General features: G+C 42.8%; 1 protein-coding gene across 2 annotated transcripts in view; it reads right to left on the reverse strand.

Moving 5' to 3' along the window:
- The window catches only part of SLC30A5 (solute carrier family 30 member 5), a 40,150-nt gene that overhangs the window by 7,657 nt on the left and 18,088 nt on the right, over nt 1–14,405 (reverse strand). Inside the window, exons 8-12 of one of the 2 annotated variants that reach the window (XM_075838832.1) lie at nt 13,705–13,875; nt 11,870–12,158; nt 9,256–9,464; nt 6,967–7,124; nt 6,693–6,822 (exon numbers count right to left, since the gene is read on the reverse strand). In XM_075838832.1, coding sequence (XP_075694947.1) covers nt 6,693–6,822; nt 6,967–7,124; nt 9,256–9,464; nt 11,870–12,158; nt 13,705–13,875 — 957 coding nt within the window. The remainder of the gene's footprint in view (nt 1–6,692; nt 6,823–6,966; nt 7,125–9,255; nt 9,465–11,869; nt 12,159–13,704; nt 13,876–14,405) is intronic. The other variant, XM_075838837.1, reaches the window with a different exon arrangement.

Consider the following 14,405-nt stretch of genomic DNA (forward strand, 5'->3'; position numbering starts at 1 on the left):
CTCCCGATCTGACCCCCTTAGACTTTTATCTTTGGGGTCATCTGAATGCAATTGTCTATGCTGTGAAGATACGAGATGTGCAGCAACTGAAACTACGGATACTGGAAGCCTGTGCTAGCATTTCTTCTGCGGTGTTGCTATCAGTGTGTGAAGAGTGGGAGAAGAGGGTTGGGCAGCACTTTGAACACATTTTATAAGTGGTCAGAAACAGGAAGTTAATATCACCAACCATTCCCATTTAATGGCCCACCCTGTACAATAAAATAAGCTATTTTTTTTTCTAAAACTAGATATCCCCTTTAACCCCTTCCCGCTCCTTGACGTACTATTACGTCATGGCAGCTGTATCGTTCGCGCTCCATGACGTAATAGTACGTCACGGGAGTAACGGCCGTTTCGGCCGTCCTCCCGACACATACAGGAGCTGTGACGCTGCTGTCTTGTTCAGCAGCTGTCACAGCTCCTACAGCGGGGACCGATCGCTGTGTCCCCGCTGATTAACCCCTTAAAAGCCGCGTTCTATAGAGATCGCGGCTTTTTAGGGGTTAAGCTGCCATCGCCAGCCTGCTACGCGATAGCGGCCGGCGATGGTGACTATGGCAACCGGACACCAAACAATGGCGTCCGGCTATGCCATAGACGGAAGCCTAGTGGGTCCTGACAACGTCAGGACCCACTATGCTTGCTGTCAGTGAGTAGCTGACAGTTCTAATACACTGCACTACGCATGTAGTGCAGTGTATTAGAATAGCGATCAGGGCCTCCTGCCCTCAAGTCCCCTAGTGGGACAAAGTAATAAAGTAAAAAAAAAGTTAAAAAAAGATGTGTAAAAATAAGAAAATAAAAGTTTTAAAAGTAATAAAAGTAAAAGTCCCACTTTTTCCCTTATCAGTCCTTTATTATTAATAAAAATATATAAACAAACAAATAAACTATACATAATTGGTATCGCCGCGTCCGTAACGGCCTGAACTACAAAATTATTTTGTTATTTATCCCGCACGGTGAACGCCGTAAAAAAAAATATTAATAAACCGTACCACAATCACAATTGTTTGGTCACTTCACCTCCCAAAAAATGGAATAAAAAGAGATCAAAAAGTCGCATGTACCGAAAAATGGTCCTGATGGAAAATACAGTTCGTTACGCAAAAAATAAGTCCTCGCACGGCTTTATTGATTGAAAAATAAAAACGTTCTGGCTCTTAGAATAAGGTAACACAAAAAGTGAATGATTGTTTACAAAACGTATTTTATTGTGCAAACGCCATAAGACATAAAAAAAAACTATAAACATCTGGTATCGCCGTAATCGTATCGCCCCGCAGAATAAAGTTAATATATCATTTATAGCGCACGGTGAACGCTGTAAAAAAAAAAGTATACAAAAACAATAGTAGAATTGCTGTTTATTAGTCACCACGCCACCTAAAAATGGAATAAAAACTGATCAAAAAGCCGCATGCACCCCATGAAAACTACAATGGATTCCTCAAGGGGTCTAGTTTCCAAATTGGGGTCACTTTTGGGGGGTTTCCAATGTTTTGGCACCACAAGACCTCTTCAAACCGGACATGGTGCCTAATAAAAAAGAGGGCTCAAAATCCGCTAGGTGCTCCTTTGCTTCGGAGGCCGGTGCTTCAGTCCATTACCGCACTAGGGCCACATGTGGGATATTTCTCAAAACTGCAGAATCTGGACAATACGTATTAATTTGTGTTTCTCTGATAAATCCTTTTGTGTTATAAAAAAAATGGTATAAAAAGAGTAAATTTCACCTCTACTTTGCTCTAAATTTCTGTGAAACACCTAAAGGGTTCATAAACTTTCTAAATGCTGTTGTGAATACTTTGAGGGGTCTAGTTTCTAAAATGGGGTGTTTGATAGGGGTTTCTAATATATGGGCCCCTCAAAGCAACTTCAGAAATGAACTGGAACCTAAAAAAATAAATAAATGAGGCAATACTTCGCTTCTTACATTATACTGATAATGAGCCGTGCCCACTCCGAGATGACCCCAGTTTTGACCGTTTGTATAAACGGAGACCCCTATTAGACCGTTCCAGTGCCCGGTTTTCCCAAGCATACACCCCCGAGAAGTGTTTTTCTATTGATGAGTCCCTGGTACATTTTAAAGGGAGGGTTCAATTCCGCCAGTACCTGCCAGGTAAGAGGGCAAGGTATGGCGTGAAGATGTATAAGCTGTGCGAGAGTGCATCAGGGTATACCTACAGGTTTAGGATATATGAAGGAAAGGCCACCCCCAAACCAGACTGCATCCTGGACTACAATAGGTACATGGGAGGGATGGACTTGTCAAATCAAGTCCTGAAGCCCTACAGCGCCATGCGGTGTGGTATAAGAAGCTGGCCGGGCACATCATACAGATGGCTTTGTACAATGCGTATGTGCTACGTCGATGTGCAGGCCAGAGGGGAACTTTCCTGGAATTTCAAGATCTAATCTTTAGGGACCAGGAAGGGGGGGCACCCAGTACTTCTGGAAGCGAGGCCACACGCATCGTACCAGGGCAACACTTTCCAGGAGAAGGTCCCCAAACCGGTGGAAAGGGAAAGAGTCAAAAGAGGTGCAGAGTCTGCTATAAGAGGGGGATAAGGAAGAACACAATATACCAATACCGAAAAACCAGGGCTCTGTATAAAAGATTGTTTTAAAATGTATCATACATCCCTTGATTTTTAATTTACCCTGATGCACTCCGCACAGCTTACCCCCCTCATCTTTCCCTTCTGAGCCCTGCCGTATGCCCAGGCAGCTGATAACAGCCACATGTAGGGTATTGTCGTACCCAGGAGAACCCACATTACAATTTAAGGGGTGTATATCTCCGGTGGCGCATGCTGGGCACACTATATTGGACACTGAAATGGCATATACATATATAAAATTGCAAATCTCACACTGCACCATCTGCTGCGCATTATCTTTTACACAGTACCTGTGGGGTCAAAATGCTCACTACACCTCTAGATGAATGTCTTAAGGGGTGTAGTTTTTAAAATGGGGTCACTTCTCGGGGGTTTCAACTGTACTGGTACCTCAGGGGCTTCTGCACACATGACTTAGCACCAGAAAAGCTCCAGTAGGCCAAATGGTGGTCCTTTCCTTCTGAGCCCTCCCATGGGCCCAAAGGGCAGTTTATCACCACAAATGGGGTATTGCCGCACTAAGGACAAATTGGGCAACAAAATGGGGTATGTTGTTCCTTGTGAAAATAAGAAATTTTGATCAAAAATGACATCTTATTGGAAAAAATATCATTTTTTTCATTTCACAGCCCAATTCAAATAGGTGCTGTGAAAAAACTGTGCGGTCAAAATGATAACAAAAACCATAAATGAATTCCTTGAGGGGTGTAGTTTCCAAAATGGGGTCACTTCTGGTGGGTTTCCATTGCTTTGATACCTCTGGGGCTCTGCAAATGCGACATGGCACCCGAAAACCAATCCAGCAAAATCTGGACTCCAACAAACACATAGCGCTCCTTTCCTTCTGAGCCCTCCCATGGGCCCAAACGGCAGTTTATCACCACAAATGGGGTATTGCCGCACTAAGGACAAATTGGGCAACAAAATGGGGTATGTTGTTCCCTGTGAAAATAAGAAAATTTGATCAAAAATGACATTTTATTGGAAAAAATATCATTTTTTTCATTTCACAGCCCAATTCAAATAGGTGCTGTGAAAAAACTGTGCGGTCAAAATGATAACAAAAACCATAAATGAATTCCTTGAGGGGTGTAATTTCCAAAATGGGGTCACTTCTGGTGGGTTTCCATTGTTTTGATACCTCAACGCCTCTTCAAACCTGGCATGCTGCCTAAAATATATTCTAATAAAAAAAGAGGCCTCAAAATGCACTAGGTGCTTCTTTGCTTCTAGGGCTTGTGTTTTAGTCCACGAGCGCAGTAGGGCCACATGTGGGACATTTCTAAAAACTGCAGAATCTGGATAATACATATTTAGTAGTGTTTCTCTGGTAAAACCTTCTCTGTTACTAAAAAAAAATTGAATAAAATTGAAATTCAGCAGAAAAAATGAAATTTGCAAATTTCATTTCCACTTTGCTTTAATTCCTGTGAAATGCCTGAAGGGTTAAAAAACTTTCTATATGCTGTTTTGAATACTTTGAGGAGTCTAGTTTTTAAAATGGGGTGTTTTATGGGGGTTTCTAATACATAGGCCCCTCAAATCCACTTCAGAACTGAACTGGCACCTTCAAAAAAAGGCTTTTGCAATTTTCTTAAGAATATGAGAAATTGCTGTTTATGTTCTAAGCCTTGTAACGTCCAAGAAAAATAAAATAATGTTCAAAAAACGATGCCAATCTAAAGTAGACATATGGGAAATGTGAACTAGTAACTATTTTGGGTGGTATAACCGTCTGTTTTACAAGCAGATGCATTTAAATTCTGAAAAATGCTATTTTTTGTAAATTTTCTCTAAATTTTGCAATTTTTCACAAATAAAGACTTAATATATCGACCAAATTTTACCACGAACATGAAGCCCAAAGTGTCACGAGAAAACAATCTCAGAATCGCTTGGATAGGTTTAAGCATTCCGACGTTATTACCACATAAAGTGAAATATGTCAGATTTGAAAAATGGGCTCTGAGCCTTAAGGCCCAAACTAGGCTGCGTCCTTAAGGGGTTAAGGGAAGATCACAATATCACTCCAGCAGCACTCATTTAAGGGCTCATTCAGATGAACATGAATAACGTCCACGTGCTGTGCATGGAAATCAATGGGGCTATTCACACATGCAGGAGTTTTCACTCAGCGAGAGTCCGTTGGGTGAAACTCCCTGCATGTCCTATATTGGTGCGTTATCACGAACCCATTGAACTCAATTGCTAACAGTTTTTTTTTGCAGGCAGAAAATCTGAGTTTGCTCTGCCTGCACGGCGATTTTCGTTGCGTTTTTCGACTGCGGTCATTGAGTGCCGTGGGCAAAAAACACTGCGAAATATGCTTGCTCTGCCTTCCATTGAGGTCAATGGGAGGTCAGAGACGTAAACGCCCGAAGATAGGGCACGTCTCTTTTACCCGCGAGCCGTTTTTCCCGCTCGCGGGAAAAATACGCCTCCGCCTGCCATTGAAATTAATGGGAGGCATTTTCGGACGTTTTTTGGCACGTTTTCCGACGCGGTTTCCGCTTCAAAAAAATCTGTGTGAACTGACCCTAAGGCCCTGTTCGCACAGAGTATTTTGACAAGTTTTTTGGCACGGAAACCGCTTCGCAAAACTCGTCAAAAACCGGCCGAAAATACCTCCCATTGATTTCAACGGGAGGCGGGGGCGGCTTTCTCCCACGAGCAGTAAAACCGGCTTGCGGGAGAAAGAAGGGACATGCCCTATCTTCGGGCGTTTACGCCTCTGACCTGATGGGAGGAAGTGAAAGGGTATCTCGCGGCATTTTATGCCCGCGGCGCTCAATGGCCGCGGGCGAAAAACGCCGTTAAAATCGGCGTGCAGGGAGAGAAAAAACGGCCTCAAACTTCCAAACGGAAATTTAAGGCAGAAATTCCGCCTGCAAAAAACTCAGTGTGAACATAGCCTAATAGTGTTTGTAAGCCAATAAACTAGGAGTGAAGTGCAAATATTTCCACTATACGTTTTCTAGGTTTATGGTTCACTCCTGTTTTGGCATACATGATGCAAAATTGTGACCAAAAGTACTGCTGTGTGAAAGTGGCCTTAGGCTCAGTTCAGACAGTTTTTTACGCCGATTCGGACACGGAAACAGCGTCGGAATCCGCGTCAAACGACTTACGAAACCGCTTCTCATTGATTTCAATGGGAGGCGGAGGGGTTTTTTTTCTTCCTGCAGCGGCTTTTAGACGCTCACGGTAAAAAAAAAGCGGCATGCTCATTCTTACCACGCTTCCGCCTCTGACCTTCCATTGACGTCAATAGGAGGCAGAGAAAGTTTTTCACTGCGTGTTTTGCCCGCGGAGCTCAATGGCCGTGAATAATCGCAGCAAGAAAATTGCAGGCACGTCAAAATCTGCCTGAAAATTCATGAAGGAATTTCGTGGCAGGTTTCTTCTGCCTGCAAAAAAACACAAAACTCAGTGTGACAGGGCCTAAGGGCGGATTCACACGCAGCCAATTTTGTTGCAGAAATTTCTGAGACTGAAAATGGGTTCCATTCATCTGAATGAAACTTGCAGAAATCCATGAACTTGAAGCAGAAACCACTCCATTCAGATGAATAGAACGGAGTCCGTAACAGAAATTGCTGCAACAAAATCTGCCGTGTGTTTGACTGCACCCCTAATGTAATGTGTTCAAAAGGTTTACATAGCCTTTAAAGAATTTTTGTTATTACTAAAACAGTATATGTTAGTATTCAGCGCAACTTCGCAGTTTTTTTTTTTACTTTTTCAGACACAGCTTCTAAGTATCCTGGATACATAGAAGTTGCATCTTGTATCTTCAAAGTTTTACATAGCTTTGAAGTGCACACACCCTGATCCCATAATCCACAGAAATAAAGGATGGGACAGCACAACAGATGTCATGCAATTCAGTAAATTTTTCTTGAAACTTAAAAATGCATTTCAGACGTGTAAAGATGAAGTGGAGAAGATCCCATTATGCACATCTGAGATGGCTAGCCAAAGTACATCTGGGGAAGTTCTCTAAAGAAACACTTGCACACTTACTGTTAACATATCTGTATTAATATCAGGTGGATCAAAGATTCTGCCCATCGCCTCAATAAACACAAAGAACGAGATCACAACCAGAAAGAGTCCATTGATAAACCCAGACAGTATTTCTACTCGGCCGTACCTGAAACAAAGCAAAAATGTAATGGCTGTTTCTATTACCGCGAGTTGTATATACGATCAGCTATCCTGTACAATATAAATGATATGAATACATAGTGGCGCTATAAACCATGTGAGATCTATATGAAAAAATGCATGTTCTTACCCAAAAGAGAAAATCCGCGTCGCTTTCCATCGCGTCATTAGTGCAGCGATCAGTCCCATGACAAGAGCAGAGCAGTCAAACAACATGTGGAAACCATCAGACAACAATCCTAGACTATTGGTCCACACGCCATAGAAAATTTCCACAAATGTGAATGCCTAAAATCAGATATAAATCCAACAGTAAACATTAGAATATAGTCTATAGCCCGGGTATCAAACACGCAGGCCACATGTGGCCCCTGAGGCTGTCATATGCAGCCTTGGGGGTACCGTAGCTCCCTCGGGAGAGGAGCGAGCAGTCCGCAGGAAGAATACGCTGGCGCTCCTTCATGACGTCATAAAGGAGCACAGTCCGTTGGTGGTAGGTGAGCAATGACCACAGAGATGTAGATAGCGCTACATTCCCCCCGGTACATACCTCCCAACCGTCTCAGATTCTGGGCGGTGTCCCTCTGTCCTGGGTGGGCGGGGGCATGTCCTGCTGGCAACTGTCCTTAGGAGACAGTTACAGTTGAACCCAATGCTGAAGCAAGGAGCAGTTCGCTCACTGCTTCAGCGTAAGTACAGAGCGGAGGAGCAGAGGGAGCTCCTCCGCTCGCCGAGGACTCCCCAGGCACAGCGCTACTTTAATCGCGGTGCCCGGGGAAGTCCTTGACGTCACTATCCATATATGGACAGTGATGTCAGTAGCTACTCCTGGTGGCGGAATCACCGTTGCCGATGCTCTAGCAGGGGATTCCGCTCCAGGAGTAGCCCCTGATGTCACTGTCCATATATGGACAGTGACATCAGGGGTTCCCTCTAGGAGCAGAATCCCCAGCATATGCTCCGGGCTGGGGATTCCACTCCTAGAGGGAGTCCCAATGGCGCTATCTACAGAGGGCAGTGTGGCACTATCTAAAAAGGGGCTGCCCAATTTTGACATTCTTGTGTCTGCTAAATGCTGGCAACTTAGCCGCCAGACTGCATTTACCGGCACTTAAACTGGATTGTTAAAATAAGCACGTGCGGTGAACTCGCAAATTCCCGGTAAGTTTAAACCTAACGGTATTATTAGGGTATGTGCACACACACTAATTACGTCCGTAATTGACGGACGTATTTCGGCCGCAAGTCCCGGACCGAACACAGTGCAGGGAGCCGGGCTCCTAGCATCATACTTATGTACGATGCTAGGAGTCCCTGCCTCGCTGCAGGACAACTGTCCCGTACTGTAATCATGTTTTCAGTACGGGACAGTAGTTCCACGGTGAGGCAGGGACTCCTAGCATCGTACATAAGTATGATGCTAGGAGCCCGGCTCCCTGCACTGTGTTCGGTCCACTACTTGCGGCCGAAATACGTCCGTCAATTACGGACGTAATTAGTGTGTGTGCACATACCCTTATAGTAATGTAGTATTGTTATAGTAGTTCAAATAACTAATTGTCAGAAGTTTGTTGAAAGTTTAGGTACACTTTAAATTAAGGGACTGTGGCGTTAAAGGGATTTTACATTAATAATCTAATCTTAGGACAGACCATCAATCTAAATTCGATGGGGATCCTACAGCCGCTTCACTGTCGCTCAGCCCATTCAAGTCATGTAGTACCAGGCGCAGCTACACTCTTATAGTGCTATGTGGTGTATAGCAGTGAAGGGTCCGCAGTACTCTAGCAAGTACCGCAGTCCCTCTGCTCTACCGATAGTGGGTGTCATGACTGACACATCATTCATTGATGTCTTATCTCATAGACCATTCACGTAATTTCCCGGAGACCCTATTAAACCTAAAGAGCACACAGTGGACCATAAACCCACAGTGATGAAGTAATCAGACAGGTTAGATGGCAAGCACTGGCTAAAAGCCGAAAAAGAATACAGTATCTCTAAGTAATGACAGGGGGCGATCAAAACTGGGTACAGGAATGGTAAAGCTATTGCCCACAGCAACCAAATCCCAGGTTTTTCAAAGGCCCTTTGTAAAAATAAAGCAGTGACATGATTGGTTCCTATGGTCAACTGCTCCACTTCTCCCTTGCACTAGGTTTAGATGAAACTCTGCATACATTTCCCTGACATGTGGTCCATGTTAGAACTATATAGTCCTACCTCTAAAGCTTGCGATTATACCTTATACTCATCCACCAAGCTGGAGTAATCTTGATCTTTTAACAACTTGTCCTCTAAATGCGGAGGTGGTTGTAAACCCATTAAAACAATTGACTGGGGGTAACGAACATAAAAAGTGTACAATAAAAAAAAAAAAAAATTGTTCAGTAGATTGCCCATCAGAAGCATTACGCACCAGATTTAGACACAGGAAGTAGAAGATCTGCCTGGAGTCATGTTCTTCAAGAATCTGCTTCAGTGAATCCTTAATAAACCTTGGCATGGACGGGGATGTGCTGTGCAGAGCATCCCCCATGAAGGTGTAGAGAGGGGTGCCTTCTGGTGAGTAACCGACAAGAGTGCCTTTTTGTCCCTTCCTGAAGGCTGATGACAGGATGTTTGCAGCTGCAGAACATGACAGGAGTTGTAGTATTATTATACAATATATGTGGATAACAAAGAATTTTTCTTTCCCATTGTAGCACAAAAACTAAAAAAAAAAAAAACTACATTCATTGATGCAATGTCTGGTCGTATCTGGGATGACAAAATACTATGTCTACTGGAAGTGCCTTACTAGGCTAGTGGTAAAGCTGCCTCAACTTTGAGTCTTAGACCATAGTAAAAAATAGTGTAGTACCGTTAACCAGAAACAGTATGTAATGTTAAATACTTTTGTGTCAAAATAGACAAAAGTATAATAGGTATGATACCTTTATTGGATAACCATAAAAGTTCTATATGCAAGCTTTCAGAGCACAGAGGCCCCTTCTTCAGGCAAGTTTACAAATGAATGACTTAGGCCTCATGCCCACTTCCGTTTTTCCCTTCAGGGTGCTAGCCGTTTTTTTGACGGCTGGCACCCTGACCCATTCATTTCAATGGGGCCATGCACACTTCCGTTTTTTTTGACGGTGCCGTTGCTCCGTTCCGCCAAAATTAGAGAATATCCTACTTTGGTCCGAGATTCTCGAGACCGTGGAGCCCATACAAGTCAATGGGTCTGTCAAAAAAACTGAAGGCACACAGAAGGCATTCGTGTGTGACTGAGCCATTGCATAGTAACGGCCGGGCGGGCAGAAGTACACGTAGAGAGAGATATTGCACTGCACTAATCGGCAGCCCCATCTCTCTATCCAGCACCGATAGAGAGAAGAGGCTGCTGATCAGTGCTGGATAGAGAGAAGGGGCAGCCCTTTCGGGCAGAGTTTCCGCAGCGGAACGCAGCAATAGAAAAGAACGAGAAGTTCATACGTACCCCGGCCGCTGTCTTGGTGACGCGTCCCTCTTTTGACATCGTCCGACCTCCCTGAATGACGTGGCAGTCCATGTGACCGCTGCAGCCTCTGATCGGCTGCAGCGGTCACATGGGATGAAACGTTATCCCAGGAGGCCGGACTGGAGGAAGAAGCAGGGAGTTCTGGGTAAGTATAAACTTTTTTTGTTGTTGCGGGTTTTTGAAGGAAACATTAGAAATCTATGTTGTGAGCGCCGCGCATGGTACTCACTGTCCAGCAGTAGTCACGGTCCAGGGTGCTGAAAGTTACTGCCGATCAGTGCAGCCCATTCTCTATAACAGCACTGATCATTTAACTCTTTCAGCACCCTGGACAGTGACTACTGCTGGACAGTGAGTACCTTGCCCGGCGCTCACAATATAGAGTTCTAATGGAATTAGTTTCCTCATGGAAACGGAATCACGGAAGTGTACACGGAGTACACACGGGAACCACACTGATAAAATCACGGACCCGTGAAAAACGTCCGTGAAAACGGTGATGGAAGTGTGCATGAGGCCTTAGAAAAAAGACAAAAATCATTTGTAAACTCGCCTGAAGAAGGGGCCAGTGTGCTCTGAAAGCTGCATATAGAACTTTTATGGTTAGCCAATAAAGGTATCATACCTACTATACTTTTGTCTTTTTTTGACACAAAAGTATTCAACATTGCATAGTCTTAGGCCATAAAATACGTGTCTCCATTTCATGCCTAAATGATGAGAAATCATTTACTCCTTATAGTCTGACAAGCTGCATTCAACCTCCAAACTTATTTGAGCAGCTCATTTTATTTATACTTTCAGAAAAGAACAGAGATAGTCTTCCGAGTAAAACGTATTCTATTAAGCTGCCTTTAGATGCAAAGAATTCTGATTTACAATTCAAGGCCCCATACAAACATACAGGACAACTGAGCACAATGCCACCTAGTGGTCATAATATAACAACTGCAAAATGATTTTCAAGAAAGACATTTTCACAAGTTATTTGTGAGGCGTATTCCCCACTATATTTGTATAAATCCATAACACCAGTTAGAAATTACCGTTGATTACCCCAGAAAACACACACTCGGGGCACATTCTCACGACTGTTTTCCTTTAGTGTGCTATCCACATTTTGGTGGTGCTCAGCGCTAAACCATATAAGGGATGCAGCAATAGTTCATAGGAAAACAGCAAAACCAAATTTCACATTTTTAAAACCATGCCAGTGTGCAAAATCCACATTCAATATTTTCTTCTTTGGGGTGGATTCACACATGGCAGATTTTGTCTCAGAAAATCACTTCCATTAATCTGAATGCAGGTGTTTCTGCAAGTCCCGAACAGATCAATGGAACAGATTTTCAGTTGCAGAAATTTCTGCAACAAAATCTGCCACGTGCGAATCCACCCTAAAAGAAGAAGATATTGCATGTTGATTTTGCACGCTGGCACAGTTCTAAAACTCTGCAATTCTCAATATTGTACTATACTAAAGAGATTGTTCTAGTACAGAAACAGATTTACACCCATCGGTAACACTTACATAACAAGAAGAAAATGGCGCTCACCACCACCCCTCCGGACAACACATGCTCAGTACTTGGCTGGTGTGCTGGTTTATTCATAGCTCGGAGTTGGTCTGTTATAGGATGAGTCCAGAAATTCCCGAGTAGCAAGGCGCTCAGAACAATGACCAAGAACCCACAGCGGGCAGATTTTGAGACTTCCATTTTAACTGCACAAACAGACTCCACATAGAAATCCAGTATCATGACCGAGAAAATGACAGTGATGAAAGGCATTACCAGAGACCCCCAAGACTCCACTTTGCTCTGAAATAGACAAGGAAAACACATACGTTTTAAGACTAGGTAAGAGATCAACCTACAAAATAATGAACAATGCCTCAGGATTCTGTAATAGAAGCCATATCGTTTATCATTTACCAGAATAGGCAGCCCTTTAATTTAAAGAAGAAAATCAAAAAACAATCTTCTGACAGGTCACGAATGAATATCAGAAGATCACATGGGTGGGTGAAACCATTAGGGTAGGTTCTCACGGCATATGTTCAGGTTAAAAAAATCTGAGGCTGATTTCAAGAGAAAACATCCTCTAAATTCGAGAAATTTTTTGAGATGATTTTCAAATCGTTTGATTTTTTTCAAGCGTTTTTGAAGTGTATTTTGAGAAGTATTTACGTAGCAGTTTTTAAAGCAGGGATGGGAAATTGGAAAAATCAGCTTGTAAAACGCTACCTGAAGTGACACCACCTTTTTTTACAAGGCGTATTTTAGGACACTTAATTCAGCAGTGTAAAAATATGCCTCGTATAAACCCCACAGTTTATTTCCCATTGGTACCAAATGAGAGCATTTTGCAGGTGTATCTTTGAGCGTGATATTCGCATTTTACGCTCTGAAATATGCTGTGTGAACATGGCCTTAGGCACCACTCATTTAGATCGGTCAAATATTTACAGTGACGGAAACTTGTGATTATTTCTGAATGAATTTTCCTGCGCCATAAATTTGAAAATCAGATATGACTCCACCATTATAATCTTCTAACCGGTCTCAATTTGCCAGAAGATCACCCTAGGAGAATTTCTTTGCTAGGTTAGCAATTCCTGATAGTAGCAGGCCCAAATACAACAATTGTTCTCCTATGTCCTCATGACAACACTTCCCGTTTACTCAACATTTCTGGAGCATCTTTTCTTGAAAATATGTGTTGTACCGTACCTCAGTTATTCCTCCTGGAAATGTATGAATAATTCTACAACTGGGTGTTCCCATTCCCCTTATCAATAGGGTGAGTCACTGCTCAGTCCGAGACCATCAGCACTCATTGAACAATGCCAGACTGTAGAGCGTGCCCTATTGACCAGGGAAATGGTAATACCCAGTTGTAAAATGTATTCATACATTTCCAAAAGGAATTACAATGCAGAGTTCTGAGAAAATATGCTTCAGAATTGTGTATTTTCATAAATACTTGCATTCCTCATAAAATAACACGTCAGGACGGCCAAAAGGACCTCAGAGTTTTATTTTATTAGGTCAGTGAACATTTATTACATGTCAATCATACATGGCATATGCCAAGATCGAGTATCAGAGACCATGGAATGAACTTGCATAAGCCAACTAATAAAAGAATTCGATAAGGGATCTCAATGCTGCTTCAAAATTAAATGTAAGTTCACGCTATCCCCCATCTATGATGAGAATTTAGTCGGAGGGTGAAGACGTAGACAGATCTGATTTTTCTTGCTCTTCACTTTATCCTACTGCAATATGCAAAAAAAATAATGTGATCTAGAGACCGTTGTTTAACACATGGCGTAAGGTGTCTGCGGATGGACATGGCGATTACCTCGGTAGTTGCAGTGAGTACGATGACCCATGGGCACAGTAATATGACAGAGACAAGGTGAGACAATGCTTGCAGACGCTTGGCTCCACCAATATCTAGAGATAGCTTTCTGGAAGCTGTATGGAAACCAACACTGAAACATAAAGCCAACACAAGCAACAGTACTCCTCCCTGAAAACAACAAGAAAACACTTCAATAAATATACAGCGGAAAAAGTCAGAGAAAATCTGCAGGTCAAAAACATGAAGTGTAGAAATAATGAAGAAAAGACAAGAAACAGGAATGCAGAACAGATGATCAGACTTACTGGCAGGACATTACAAGGTCAGGCCCAGGTTTCAAAATGAATAGATTATACTAGTCCTTCTCAATGAAATTAGAATATCAAAAAGTTAATTTCAGTAATTCAATTAAAAATGTGAAACACATATATTATATAGATTCATTACAGAGTGCGCGAAAATTTCCTGATAGATGGATGCGATGACTTTGGACTTGATATAACACAGTGGACCAACACCAGCAGATGACATGGCTCCCCAAACCATCTCTGACAGTGGAAACTCCACACTGGACTGAGAGCAACTTGGATTGAGTGCCTCTGCACACTTCCTCCAAACTCTGGGACCTTGATTTCCAAATGAAATGCAAATTTTACTTTTAATCTGAAAACAGGACTTTAGATCACTGAGCAGCAGTG

This window comes from Rhinoderma darwinii, chromosome 1, assembly GCF_050947455.1.
Source record: "Rhinoderma darwinii isolate aRhiDar2 chromosome 1, aRhiDar2.hap1, whole genome shotgun sequence".
Classification (NCBI taxonomy): Eukaryota; Metazoa; Chordata; class Amphibia; order Anura; family Rhinodermatidae; genus Rhinoderma; species Rhinoderma darwinii.